This window comes from Bos indicus x Bos taurus, chromosome 13 (assembly GCF_003369695.1).
Source record: "Bos indicus x Bos taurus breed Angus x Brahman F1 hybrid chromosome 13, Bos_hybrid_MaternalHap_v2.0, whole genome shotgun sequence".
Lineage (NCBI taxonomy): Eukaryota > Metazoa > Chordata > Mammalia > Artiodactyla > Bovidae > Bos > Bos indicus x Bos taurus.
Window position 1 is genome coordinate 62,242,927 of NC_040088.1, and position 14,794 is coordinate 62,257,720.

The window sequence follows — 14,794 nt, forward strand, 5'->3', positions numbered from 1 at the left end:
AATACCCAACTCAACACACTTATCTATATTTTTTTGTTAATATGACAGTGGGCTAGAGTCCTAGGATTGAGATGGCTGAGTTTAAGAATTCAGTTCAGTTCAGTTCAGTTCAGTCACTCAGTCGTGTCCGACTCTTTGCAACCCCATGAATTGCAGCACGCCAGGCCTCCCTGTCCATCACCAACTCCTGGAGTTCATTCAAACTAATGTCCATCAAGTCGGTGATGCCATCCAGCCATCTCATCCTCTGTTGTCCCCTTCTCCTCCTGCTCCCAATCCCTCCCAGCATCAGGGTCTTTTCCAATGAGTCAACTCTTCGCATGAGGTGGCCAAAGTATTGGAGTTTCAGCTTTAGCATCAGTCCTTCCAAAGAATACCCAGGACTGATCTCCTTTAGAAGAATATGGATATTAAAAATCTTGAATGGATATTGCCATTTTGTCTTTTCTACAAGTTTCTTTTCCTAAATGTTGTATGTATAATTTCCTAAATATACAAGTTATATTCCCATAATCTGTATAAAATAGGGTAAATATTTCTACCTTCTAGTAGATATTAGTTGTAGAAGGCAATGACACCCCACTCCAGTACTCTTGTCTGGAAAATCCCATGGATGGAGGAGCCTGGTGGGCTGCAGTCCATGGGGTCGCTAAGAGTCGGACACGACTGAGTGACTTCACTTTCACTTTGATATATTGGAGAAGGAAATGGCAACCCACTCCAGTGTTCTTGCCTGGAGAATCCCGGGGACGGGGGAGCCTAGTGGGCTGCCATCTATGGGGTCACACAGAGTCAGACACGACTGAAAGGACTTAGCAGCAGCAGTAGATATTAGTAGATAGTAGTAGTACTATCTTCTAGTACTATCGAGTAGTACTATCTACTATCTATCTAGTACTATCTACTAAAATGGTAGATATTACTAATTTTTTTTTGTCAATTTGATAGGTTAAATCAAAGTTTAAAAGGTTTAACTTTGTACTTTTTTATTAATGAGTGTTGAGTGTTTTCTGGTATGTGTTGAACATTTATATTCCTTTTTCTATGAATAATCTTTGTCTATCATTTATTGCATAATATGTATTGCTCTGAGGGGATACTACATATATTATAGCTAATCTCCATCTATGGTGTTTACTGCATATCTTTCTTGTGGCCTGCTATTGTATCTTTCACCATTACTGCAGTTTTATTTTTGTTTAGGAACCATCCATGTGGTCAAATTTCCAAACCTGTTCATCTTTTCTCTTATGGTTGTTGCTGCTGCTGCTGCTAAGTCACTTCAGTCGTGTCCGACTCTGTGTGACCCCATAGACGGCAGCCCACCAGGCTTCCCCGTCCCTGGGATGCTCCAGGCAAGAACACTGGAGTGGGTTGCCATTTCCTTCTCCAACGCATGAAAGTGAAGAGTGAAAGTGAAGTCGCTCAGTCATGTCCAACTCCCAGCAACCCCATGGGCTGCAGCCTACCAGGCTCCTCTGTCCATGGGATTTTCCAGACAAGAGTACTGGAGTGGGGTGCCATTGCCTTCTCCACTTACGGTTACTAGTAAGCTTATAAATGACGTCCATTCTTCAAGATTTTAAAATATTCTCTCATTGTATATTTTCTTTAATTATAAGTTTTCCCTATTTATACCTTTAACAAATCTTGGATTAGTTCATTTTACCCAGATTAGTTTCTGGGTATAATGTCAATAACAATTAATATTTTAAAATAAATGGCTAACCAATAGTCCTAACACCAATTATTACATAGTCCAACCCATCTACCCTCATCAACTTGAAATGCCACTGGCTTTATATTAATTCCATATAGCTATATCAACCTACTAGTAGACTCTTCGTTCTGTCCCAATAGTCTGTTTTGTGGTTTCTGTCCCTTCTCCACAATATTTATTACCAAGAACCTATAGCAAGCTTTAATATCAAGTGCAACAAATAGAAATCCCTCATTTTGTCTTTAAATATTATATTTCTTTTTCTAATGAACATTAAGATCCATTGGTCTACTTCAGAAACAAACAAAATCTAAAACACTAAAAGTGTCCTTTGTTAATTATCATTTTTATATTATTGAATATTGCTAATTCCAGAAAGTAAGTTTGTTTTCTTTTCTTATCCATTTGATTAGGTCTTTGAGTATCCTTCATTTGTGCATGCAGTTCTCTTTATGTGGGTCTTCATCATTTGAGTGTAGGCCTGTATATATTATAATAACACTATTTCAGAAAGGAGCTCTTTTTCTAATTATCTTGTTTAATTATTGTTCTTACTGGTGAAAAGGAAATTTAATTAGTCTTGCATTTTTATCTTGTATCTATCTACCTTGCTGAGCCTTTTTATTATTCTAATAGTGCCACAGTTAATTTGCTTGACTTTCCTAGGCTGTGAGTATCTGCAATAATATTTGTGTTTCTTCTTTTTTAATATGTTTAATTTTTACTTCTTTTTGCTTGTTCCTTCACTCAAACCTCTTGAGCAAATAGAATAATCTCAGACTCACCCCCCCCTTTTTTTTCTTATTCCTGGCTTTAAGGGAAAATACTTTCAGTTTTTAAAATAGATATACACATTTAAGTTTTTGGAGGAGAGGAACAACATCTTTGACATAAAATTTCTACTATGTCATTTAATCTAATCAACTTTAATATCTCTGTTTGGGCCTATTTTGGTGATTTATATTTTCCCATCAAGTGGTCTCTTCATGTGTTATTAATAGATAAGAAAAGAAAAGCAACTGCATGGCCTTAAGCTTGCTACACAGAAAACATCTGAATGCTCTTTTTAAATTGACTTCTTGAAATTTTGAAATAATTTTCATTTACAAAGCATTCAAATGTTATTATAAATATATTTGTTAGTCCTTAGCACTTCAGTACTCTGTTTGGAAAAAAAAAAAAAGAGGCCATGATCTTAAATTTTGATAATTTGTTCTATTTTCCACCAGTAAAGAATTGTTGTTGGTTGCTATGGAGATGATTTCAATGATGTTAAATAAGAAACTGGCAAACAGATTACCAGTGCTTCCCACTTAGATATGTTTTAAAAGTGTTCTTAAGTAAATAAAACAATTATGAATTATATATATTCAGCAATACAGAAGGTCTTTTCAATTCATAGCTCCATCATGGCAGAGAATGTTGGTTTCTTAGTGAATGCTCATTTCCCCTTCTCTTCAGAAAAAAATGAGGTAATTATTCAAAGTCATGGAGTTAGTCAATGGTGAATGGAGTTCATACCCAAGCCCAGGTTGACCTCATTTTAGGGTCAAATTCCTGCCCTCTTTTGTACACTTCCTACAGGATATGGCTCATATGCACGTGGGTTCATGGAAATAGAGAGGAGTTTCTACAAGTTGGGACATAAAAAATTAAACTGGAGTTTTTCAGATAGTCACGGTGAGAAAGTGAAAAATGGGCAGAAAGGAACAACATGAAAACTTGTAAGAATAGAAGTGCACAGTGTGTTAAAGAACAGAAAACATGCAAATAAAACTTAGTTTTATAATTCCTTCAGGCATTTGAGTCAAATCTGTACTCAATGAATCTGGCAATTATAGAATCATGAGTCACCAAGACTTTCCTGGTCTTCCAGTGGCCAAGACTCTGTGCTCCCAGTGTTAGGGGCCCAGGTTTGATCCCTGGTCAGGCAACTAGATCCCACATAGAACAGTTAAAGATCCCACATGCTGAGACTCAGTGCAGTCAAATAAATTAATTAACTGATTAGAATAAAATTTTAAAAAAGACTCACGAGTCACCTAGTCAAATATCCAAAGAGGCAACATATCACAATGGTTGATAACTTAGGAGTAGAGACACTGGCCAGAAGACTATGGTTTAAGTCTTAACTCTATCACTTTCTTGGCCTTTGTCTTTAGGAAAATTACTCAATTTCATGGTCTCTTCTTACCTGCAAAATTAGACACCGTATCATCTACCCTATAGGTTTATGTGAAGGCCAAAGTCATGTCAGACACTTAAGAGGTATCTGACGTGTGACAGTAAGACACCTGATTTGTAACATTTGAATCAAATGAAAGAAAAGCCATATGATAATTCTAGCAACTATGACTATATATTCTCATTTTCCTTTAGCCTGCCCCAGGCAACACTTGTCCCACATCTGGTAGAAGGGACACCCGTTAACTGTTCTACATTCCAATTGTAGTCTGTTGTGTGAATGTACCATTGTTTATTCTGCCACACTCCTGTATGTCGGCATTTCAGTTGTTTCCAATATTTTGAAATTATAAAAAATGCTTACAGTGAGTAACTTTATGGACGTGCATTATCATAGTGCTGGAATTGTACCAAGAGTATAAATTCTAGAAGTGGAATTCTTAGGTTCAAGAAGTAAATGCATATGTAGTTTTGCTATATACTGCCAAATTCATTTCTATAAAAATTATACTGATTTGCATCTCCCCTAGCAAAGTGCTTGTTTCTTCACTTTCTTACCAACAGAATATGTTCCTCATTAGAGAGGCAGAGAATAGCATCTTAGTATGGTTTTATCTTTATCTCATGAATGAAGTTGAGATTTCTTCATATATTTAAGCATAATTTTGCATATTTTTTAACTAATCATGGTCTATTTTTAATATGATGTTTAGGCTTTGGCCATATTTTAAAATATTTAAGTATTAGGCAAATTTTCATTTTCCTGAGATATATGATACAAACATTTTCTCTCAGATTGACAGGTGTCTTCTGATGTTGCCTATGGTACTTTTTTATAATGTGCAGAATATTCCTTCTAACCACATTTGTATGTAGTCAAATTTATCAGTATTATATTTTACTGTATTTGGACCTGTTTTTTTCTTATATCCAGATTATAGAGAAATTCACCATGTATGTAACTGGTTTAAAAAATCACCCTAGTATATGCATGGGTTCACTTTGAATTCTGATCTACCTGAAGTTTATTTTTATTTGTGTATGGTGTGAGGTATAGTTTTAATTTTTATCTGTTTTCCAAATAGCTAAGAAGTTGCCCCAACACTGATTCAAAGTCCATCCTGTTCTGAGACTGAGATGCTGTCATTAATATTTACTAAGTTTTCATATGCAGTTAAATGTATTTCTAGACTTTTTATTCTGTTAGTCTAAAATGTCTATAAAGTCTACTCTATTTGCTGTACTCAGTTCAGTTCAGTCGCTCAGTCGTGTCCGACTCTTTGCAACCCCATGAATCGCAGCACACCAGGCCTCCCTGTCCATCACCAACTCCCGGAGTTCAATCAGACTCACATCCATCGAGTCAGTGAGGCCATCCAGCCATCTCATCCTCTGTCGTCCCCTTCTCCTCCTGCTCCCAATCCCTCCCAGCATCAGAGTCTTTTCCAATGAGTCAACTCTTTGCATCAGGTGGCCAAAGTACTGGAGTTTCAGCTTTAGCATCATTCCTTCCAAAGAAATCCCAGGGCTGATCTCCTTCAGAATGGACTGGTTGGATCTCCTTGCAGCCCAAGGGACTCTCAAGAGTCTTCTCCAACACCACAGTTCAAAAGCATCAATTCTTCGGCACTCAGCTTTCTTCACAGTCCAACTCTCATATCCATACATGACCACAGGAAAAACCACAGCCTTGACTAGACGGACCTCTGTTGGCAAAGTAATGTCTCTGCTTTTGAATATGCTATCTAGGTTGGTCATAACTTTCCTTCCAAGGAGTAAGCGTCTTTTAATTTCATGGCTGCAGTCACCATCTGCAGTGATTTTGGAGCCCAGAAAAATAAAGTCTGACACTGTTTCCACTGTTTCCCCATCTATTTCCCATGAAGTGATGGGACCAGATGCCAAGATCTTCGTCTTCTGAACTACCCTGCTTTAATAGTAAGGACTTTAATATCTTTGTACTAGTCGGTGTACTCAGCTTCTAGTAGCTTTTTTCAACAGTTAACTAGCTGTTAACTAGTTTTATTTTCCCATATGAACTTTATTATCAAATTATTTACCCCAATTTGTGGATATTTTGTAGGGTTGTGTAAAATTCATAGACTGACCTAGGGACCAAGGTCCTTTAAGATGCTGAGTCAGCTACCCAGAGAAGGAAAATGTCTTTCTATCTGTTCAAGATTGTGGGATTGATTTTATCATATGGATTGCTTTTTACTTTATTAAATTTATTCCTAAATATTTTATATTTTTGTTTTTATTATGAATAGGGTTTCCTTTTCCATTTTCCCTGAATTTTGTGTATATTGACTATTGATTTCTGAATGCTAATTTTATATCCTCCAAACTTACTTATGGAATTGTTTTCAATTTTTGAATTTTATTTATGATCAATTCTCTAAGGTTTTCCAGGTTTATTGTCATAATAATTTAAGTTCTTTTCTAGTGCTCAGGCTGCTTTTTTCCTTTTCTTTTTGGTCCAATTAAATTGACTGCCATCTCCCATACAAATTTAAATGTCAGTGAAGATAGTGGCCAAATTTCCTTCTTCCTGACATCTTATGGAAACACCTTGTGTGATTCTCAATTAAGATACTGACTTTATAAATAAATAATTGATTCAAAATTTAAAATAAGAATTTCTTATCACATTAAGAAAGCATCAGTTGGATACCAATTCATATGTTCCTTAAGGCTTTTTTAAAAAACTCAGGAATGGATATTAAATTTTGTCAAAGACTTTTTTTTTTTTTTTTTAATTCTGGAGAAAATCCTAATAGGTTTCTTTGTCTCTCTGATTTCAGAAGTCTAATGCTTGACTGATCCCTTTTCCTTATTATTTGGTCTTTCTCCCTGCAGGTAATGAGAATATTTTTCTTTGGTTTAGAGCCTAAGGTTTTTACTAGGGTATATCTTGGAAATGCTGGGTTTGTGTCTGTTTCCCAGGTTGTTGACAAACTGTCATCTTACAGCTGTTCATCCTTTCATTACGTAAATTCAGGTCTTCTTTCATTTCTGAGTTTCTTGGATGATAGTTTTAAATATTAATTCTGTTCTATTGTTTTGATTTCCTTCCTTAGGGACTCAAACTACAGTTGATCTTTGAACAACTTGAGGTATAGGGACTCCAACCCTTGCACAGTTGAAAATTTGTGTATAAATTTACAGTTGACCTGCTGTATCTGAAGTTCCACATCCCCAGATCCAATCAGTCATGAAATGTGGTATACTGTAGTACATATGTTTTTTAAAAATCTGTATATAAGTGAATTTGTAATCTGCATATAAGTTGTATGTACTTCAAATCCATGTTGTTCAAGGGTCAACTGTACATGCATGATTTTTGTCTTCCACTTCAATTACTTTCTCTTTGGTTCTTTTTACTTCATCTCACTTTCACTCCCTTGGTTATTTTCTCACTTTTGTTCAAAATTTCTTAATAAATTTAATTTTAATATATCCTTCCTTGAGAGAATTATATTTTAGTTTTTCTTTTTAAATTTCTTTTCTGAGTTCAATCAGTAATTTGATTCTTACTGTTGTGTTGTCCATTGTACTTTGGTTTTGTCTTTCTCAATTAAGATTTTTTTCCCTTATCTCTAAATGTTTTTTTTTTTTTTTTTTTTCTGACAATATTTAGGAGAAGACAATGCGAATCCACTCCAGTACTCTTGCCTGGAAAATTCTATGGATGGAGGCGCCTGGTTGAGAACTTTGAGTATTCTGTCTTTTGCTTCATATTACTTGTTTTTTCTTCTTTCCTGCCTTCCTTCTCCTTACTTCTCCTCTTCTTTTTATTTTTTGTGGGAAGAAGAATAGTGTTCATAAAGTGAACTTTTAAACAGTGGATTTGTAGGTATGAAAATTGCATTTACTCTTCATTTAAAGCCTAGGGTTGTAGATTTGAGGTAGTTTATAAGATTCCTAGTTTAAGAGCACCCTCTTCTGTCATTATAGCAAAGTAGAGTTTCTTCAATGGGTGATATTTATCTTTTTTGATATCCATTCTGTTCTATAAACTGGAGAGTCGTTACTTTTTAGTATAATGAGCACATCATAGGCTCACTCAATATTCTTCTTGCAGTCTACTTAGAAAACATTCAATAATTCCTTTGTGGTTGACGGTCTGAGTTTTGCTGAGACCATATGCTCACCTGGGCTTCCCTGGTGGTTCAGATGGTAAAGAGTCTGCCTGCAGTGCAGGAGACCTGGGTTTGATCCCTGGGTTTGGAAGATCTCCTGGGGAAGGAAATGGCAACCCACTCCAGTATTCTTGCCTGGAAAATCCCATGGATGGAGGGGCCTGGCAGGCTACAGTCCATGGGGTCACAAAGGGTCAGACACGACTGAGCGACTTCACTTTATATGCTTACCTCAATAACTTAAGAACATTTTTAAAAGTATTGATATTTTTTCCTTGAAACTTCAAAACTTTGCATGTATATCCATTTGTTCATCCTTCATTCAGTATATCATACAAATAGCTCTTATAACGTCAGGTATGAATTTGGTACTAGTCATGAGAAGATGTACAACAAACTCTGGAAAATTCTTAAAGAGATGGGAATACCAGACCACCTGACCTGCCACTCGATAAATCTGTATGCAGGTCAGGAAGCAACTGGACATGGAACAACAGACTGGTTCTAAATAGGAAAAGCAGTACGTCAAGGCTGTATATCGCCACCCTGCTTATTTAACTTACATGCAGAGTACATCGTGAGAAATGCTGGGCTGGATGAAGCACAAGCTAGAATCAAGATTGCTGGGAGAAATATCAATAACCTCAGATATGCAGATGACACCACCCTTTGGTAGAAAGCAAAGAACAACTAAAGAGCCTCTTGATGAAAGTGAAAGAGGAGAGTGAAAAATCTGGCTTATAACTCAACATTCAGAAAACTAAGATCATGGCATCTGGTCCCATCACCTCATGGCAAATAGATGGGGAAATAGTGGAAACAGTGAGAGACTATTTCTTGGGGCTCCAAAATCACTGCAGATGGTGACTGCAGCCATGAAATTAAGACACTTGCTCCTTGGAAGAAGAGTTATTACCAACCTAGACAGCATATTAAAAAGCAGAGACATTACTTTTCCAACAAAGGTCCGTCTAGTCAAGGCTATGGTTTTTCTAGTAGTCATATATGGATGTGAGAGTTGGACTATAAAGAAAGCTGAGTGCTGAAGAATTGATGCTTTTGAACTGTGGTGTTGGGGAAGACTGTTGAGAGTCCCTTAGACTGCAAGGAGACCCAACCAGTCCATCCTAAAGGAGGTCGGTGCTGAATATTCATCCTGAGATCGGTCCTGATGCTGAAGCTGAAACTCCAATACTTTGGCCATCTGATTCGAAGAACTCACTCTTTGGAAAAGACCCTGATGCTGGGAAAGACTGAAGGCAGGAGGAGAAGGGGATGACAGAGGATGAGATGGTTGGATGGCATCATCGACTCAATGGACATGAGTTTGAGTAAACTCTGGGAGTTGGCGATGGACAGGGAGGCTTGGGATGCTGCAGTCCATGGGGTCACAGAGTCAGACATGACTGAGTGACTGAACTGAACTGATGAAAAGGTACAAAAAACATGACTTTTATTTTCTATTTTGGTCTTCAAAATTTTTGCCCACACTCTCTAAAAGAATTTTTGAAAATTTTTGAATTTCCTTTAAGTCAAAGTTATTATTTTTTTTTAATCTTAACTTTAAGCAATTTCAAATTAAAACTCTTAGACCACTTTTTCAAATGTTGTCATTGAAATGTAAATATCATGGTGATTGGATACACATTGGTGGTGGTTTAGTCTCTAAGTTGTGTCTGACTCTTGGCGACCTCATGGACTGTGGCCTGCCAGGCTCTTCTGTCCATGGGGATTCTCTAGACAAGAATACTAGGGTGGGTTGCCATTTCCTTCTCCAGGAGATCTTCACAACTCAGGGATTGAATCCAGGTGGCCTGCATTGCAGGCCGTTTCCTTACCAACTTAGTTATGAGGGAAGCCCCGGATACACATTATCTTCCAACAAAATATACATGAAGAAGTTTGCCTTTAATGGTTAGAATTTTTAATAGCTCCTTTTCCTCATTGAACTAATATTTTGATTTTCCTTTCCAACTGATTTTTATTGTTCATATTGCAAACTTTTTTATCACAAAGCTTTGTTTTCAAACTTTCTTGCAACAAATATGTAATTTATTTTTTTAAATTGTCTGTGATCATAACTAAGATTTTATCCTTATATATAAAACTTATAAAAATTAGGAAAAGCAAATTTTGATGGTCATAAAAAATGAAATTGCATTGGAAATGTATTTCTTAATAGGATAGATAGGTTTTAAATAGGTAATGAAGTAAAACAAAGACTTGTAAAATAACACATACTTATAGAGTCAATAGAGGAGCATAGAAGGAGCAATGAGTCATTTTACTTGGTTGGTATGGGAAAGGATATTCAAAGAAAATGCCATTTATATTGGATCTTAAGTATTAAAAAGTATCATTTGGGAAAATAAGGCAGAAAAAGAAAACTTGAGGCAGAAGTAACAGCGTGTGCGAAGTGTGGAGGAAGAGAAGATGCCCTGTTGAGGCAAAAGATCTTTTTGGACATGTTATATTTGTGATGCCTATTAGATATGAAGTCTGATGTCTTCTTGGCAGCTGAATTTAAGAATGTAGAATTTGGTAGGATAGGTTTGAACTGCTAATACACTATTCAAAGTCAATAAATTAACCGAAGCTTAGATGAGATCATATGGTAAGTGAAAGTAGGCAGAAAAGAGAAGAATTTCAAGCCCTGAGTATTGGAGCACTCCAATATTACAAGAAGGAGAAGGAACTAGTAAAGCAAAGTGAGAGTGATGGCCAGTGATATCTCAGAAACCAGAAAAAGAAAAGCGGTAATTCACTCTCACATACTGCCACAGAGAGAAGATGAGAAAAGAGAAATTATCATTTTTATTGTCTTTAAAATTCCAGGTTAAAATGCATTTCTAACCTAAGGGCTTCCTAGAAATGGTATTCAAAATTTCCAAAAAGGTGTTTATTTTCTTTTGTCATCCTTCTATTTTTTTTTTTTTCCTTTTGGGTATCTAGAAACTGCTGCTTTCTGTATTTTGTTACTAGGTCATTTGCTACATAGGGATTTTTGTCTGTTGTAACTTTGAGAGTGCATCCTTTTAATTTAGCAATATAGTCTTTTAAAAATGTGCTTATACTATAATTTTGTGGGGTTTTGATATTAAAGTTACCACTGTGTATTTTTTTATTCATTTGTCAAATCGTTTTTTTCTTGCCTTTTTTCAGTTCTTCTTCTAAATATATTTTTGTTTAAAATTAAATATATGTGAAATAAAAATATAACATATAATGTTCATACAATAAAAATATATGAAATAAATATGTATATAGTAAACTTCCGTATATGTATGTAATTGTATAAATACTTTAAATTTAATGCTGTTTCCTATTTCTCTCTCTTAGCCTGGCTAACTTGATTTTCTTTTCTTTCTTGTAACTTCTTTCCTGCCCTCCATATTAACTTGGAATTTATATTACACAGCTCACTCTTTTTTCTAATAAACATGTTGGTATACTGAAATAATATAATAATCAAGCCTCCTCAGGTGAAGAATAATTTACATCTTTTGGCTCATGGTTTGCTTCCTAAGTCATTGAACATGCCAAGCTATTAGTGTTTCTCAGTAATGGGAAACCATGGTTCACCTTGTAGCTTCTGATCTTGTGAATAATTACAAGCTCCTAGCAATACGAATGACCTTATACAGTTTCTTTCCTCTGGGATTGTAGGTTAAACCTGAAGGTCCTTTCTCACAGATTCCAAGAGGAAGTTCAAAGGCTTTTCTGACAAGTTAGTTCCTCAGGAAACCATGAAATTCTTGTATCCACAGTGGCCTGAATGAGAGATGGGCTTTGGACTTCTGTCCTTATTTCTTTGGGTGAGAATGACAATGAATTCCCACTCTTGGGAATGAGAGAATGGGGCTTGATATAAAGCCAACACCTTTCCACAGTACCCTAGAGTTACTCTAAAACTGTATTCCAGAGCTGTCTTCATTTAACCTTATATCCAAAAATGAATACCTGTATGTGACAAATGAACTGGATTCTAAATTTAACTGGAAATGAATCTGGCACTAAGTGCCATCAGAAATAATTTAAGTTGTTATTTGGCATTACAGAAAGACACATTATGCTTAAAATAAGGAAATGTACAAGAATAAGTCAAAGGATGGGTATTGCAAGATAACTGTGAAACAAAATACTTAAGAACCAAACAACTAGTAATAGGATTAATGGGGTTAATAAATGATGACAAGCCCATATATTGAATACTATATACTACACAGTATAAAATAGTGGCATAGTAATAATAATGGATAGCATTCCTATAACGTCTTATGTGTCAGGCTTTGTGCAGAATGTCTTACGTATATTAACCCCTTTAAATCTCTTAATGCTCTAGGAGGCTGTATGAGTGCACTTATTTTCTCCATTTTAACAAAGAAGAAGCTAAAACAGTCAGATTAATGGATTCACCCAATAATACACAGCCAGTAAGTGGTAGATCTAGAGCTATGTTGACTGATGTGGAAGAACAGCATGATTTTTCATGAGAAGATTACAAATAAAACACACATACACAGTACAAAGTGTATTGTAAAGTGTAATTCACATTTCTGTAAGAAATAAATGTGTGCTTGTGTGTGTGTGTGAAAAGAAAGCCATGTGGATATAAGCCATACTACTCAAGAGGAGGATTTAGGTGTTGGGATTTCTACTTTTGCCTCATACGCTATTTTATGCTTTTAAAAAACTTTATTACAATACATGTGTCACTTCTGAAGTTCACCATTTAAAGAAATAAAAATTTGAATGAAAAGGCTACCATATTATACTACAAAAAAAATGTTTAAAAGTCATATTTTTCACCCCTATGGAGCAGATAGCCCTCAGACCAGTTGTTTGTATTGATGGTAATTACAGTTAGCTAGCTATTTGAAAAGTATTATTTATTATGAAAAGTAACATAATAAAATACTTCATTGGCTTTCTAGTTAGTGAATTCCTTTATATTGCATTGACCAAAAACTTCATGCGGGTTTTTTCCATAAGATCTTATAAAAAATCCGAACAAAGTTTTGGGCCAACTCAATACATTTTGCTGCATAAGTTTCCTTTCTTTAGTCTAGCTCTCTCTCAGTCCTCTCGTCATATCTTCTCCCCCCACATCAGAGTTTCCTCACTTGAGAGAAACAAGTTTCAAACATCACCATCTGGATTTCAATTTTTAAAGTTTATTTAAGTACACGAGGATGTTGCCAAGAACGCAAAGTCTTTGCTTGCTCAGCTGAGACTAACTACATTTGGGAGCTTTTGTCTAACCATCAGGGTTAGAAAAGAGAAAAACTGGAACCTCCTTATTGTAAACAGTTGACACTAAACATTACCCACTCAGATGATGATCAATAAATATTTATGCCATCATTCTCAATTTCTTCCACAAGATTTTTAGAAATTAGTAATATGTATCCTGTATTTCCACGAAGTCATAATTTGCAGAAAACTAATTTCCATGGAAACTGATACAGGGAAAAGCATAATTTTCCTAAGATGTTGTGAGTTAAATTATGTAGTGAATCTGAGAGTCAAAAACTTGTGAGAAACACATTAATATTTCTGTTTCAACAATGTTAAAATAGTGTAGTATTTCATCATAAAAATTTTTGTTGTTCTCCTTGGTAGACATGTTTGCTTTCTTATAAAGTGATAAATGAATTTTTCTAAAATATGAATGTTGACTCAGAAGGATATAAGAATTTAAACAACTATTAATGAGTTTTTCCAGATATTAATACTTTTGTGTGCTTTGTTATGACTTGAGTGTCAACCTGAAACCATTTATCTAATAAGCAAAGTAATATATACACTGGTCTGTTAGAATAAAAAATCATAAACACAAATATAATGGAATATGTGTCATTTCCTTTAGAATTTATGAAACTGTTTTGCATGATATTCCCGAAAGGGTGAGAGACAGAAATTTAAGCCATCTTTTTGATAGGCAATATAAATAATTCCCAGAAGAAATCACAAGAACTGTTTTGATTATTTTTGCTTTAACTATGCAAATGTATTCCTTATCTGCACCTTAACTGTATCTACTCATAAACATCCATTGAATAAACCAGAAAAAGGTTTTACTTATGAATTAATTTCATTCTTGTCTTGTTAGAAAAGAAAAATATAGACCATGAAATAAAAAGGGAGATAGGAAATATAGACACTAAGTTTATCTGAAATAGGATGATACCTATATGAAATCTTTTTATAACCTGATATAAAAATTAAAAACAAGAAATAATGAATATTATTAAAACTATATATCCCATACAATATAAAATGAATGTTGAGAGATATAAAATCATGTGAAATCATTGATATTTTCCTAAATATCAAATATTCCTTTCTCACACTCAAATGGATAAATATTAATACTGCCATTATTCACTGTTTTTACCTTAATAACCACATGTTCATTATGTTCTCTTAGATCAGCCTCAAGAAAAACAAGATGACTATAATAAATGTTTAAAAAAAATTTAAAAAGGCAATTATTCTTACCGACACACTGGACCGTTTTTCTCCACCACACAAGTCCCACCATTTCTGCAGTAACCTCTTGGACACTCTAAAAAGAAGCAACCCCAAACCCACAGTTAATTATAAATATTATCAGGAAGAAGGAAGACATATTACTATTAATCAAGACATTAAGTCTAATCATGGAGAATAAATTGCTTCCTACCATCTAAAAGCACAAGAATTTGTTTAGGCTACTTTCCCGTACCCCCAAATTTGTTCACTGCTC

General features: G+C 35.0%; 1 protein-coding gene across 1 annotated transcript in view; it reads right to left on the reverse strand.

The window, feature by feature from the left end:
* Positions 1 to 14,794, reverse strand: part of MALRD1 (MAM and LDL receptor class A domain containing 1) — a 570,138-nt gene that overhangs the window by 84,044 nt on the left and 471,300 nt on the right. The window contains exon 36 of the mRNA XM_027560003.1: positions 14,548 to 14,614. Within this exon, the coding sequence (XP_027415804.1) occupies positions 14,548 to 14,614 (67 nt within the window). The remainder of the gene's footprint in view (positions 1 to 14,547; positions 14,615 to 14,794) is intronic.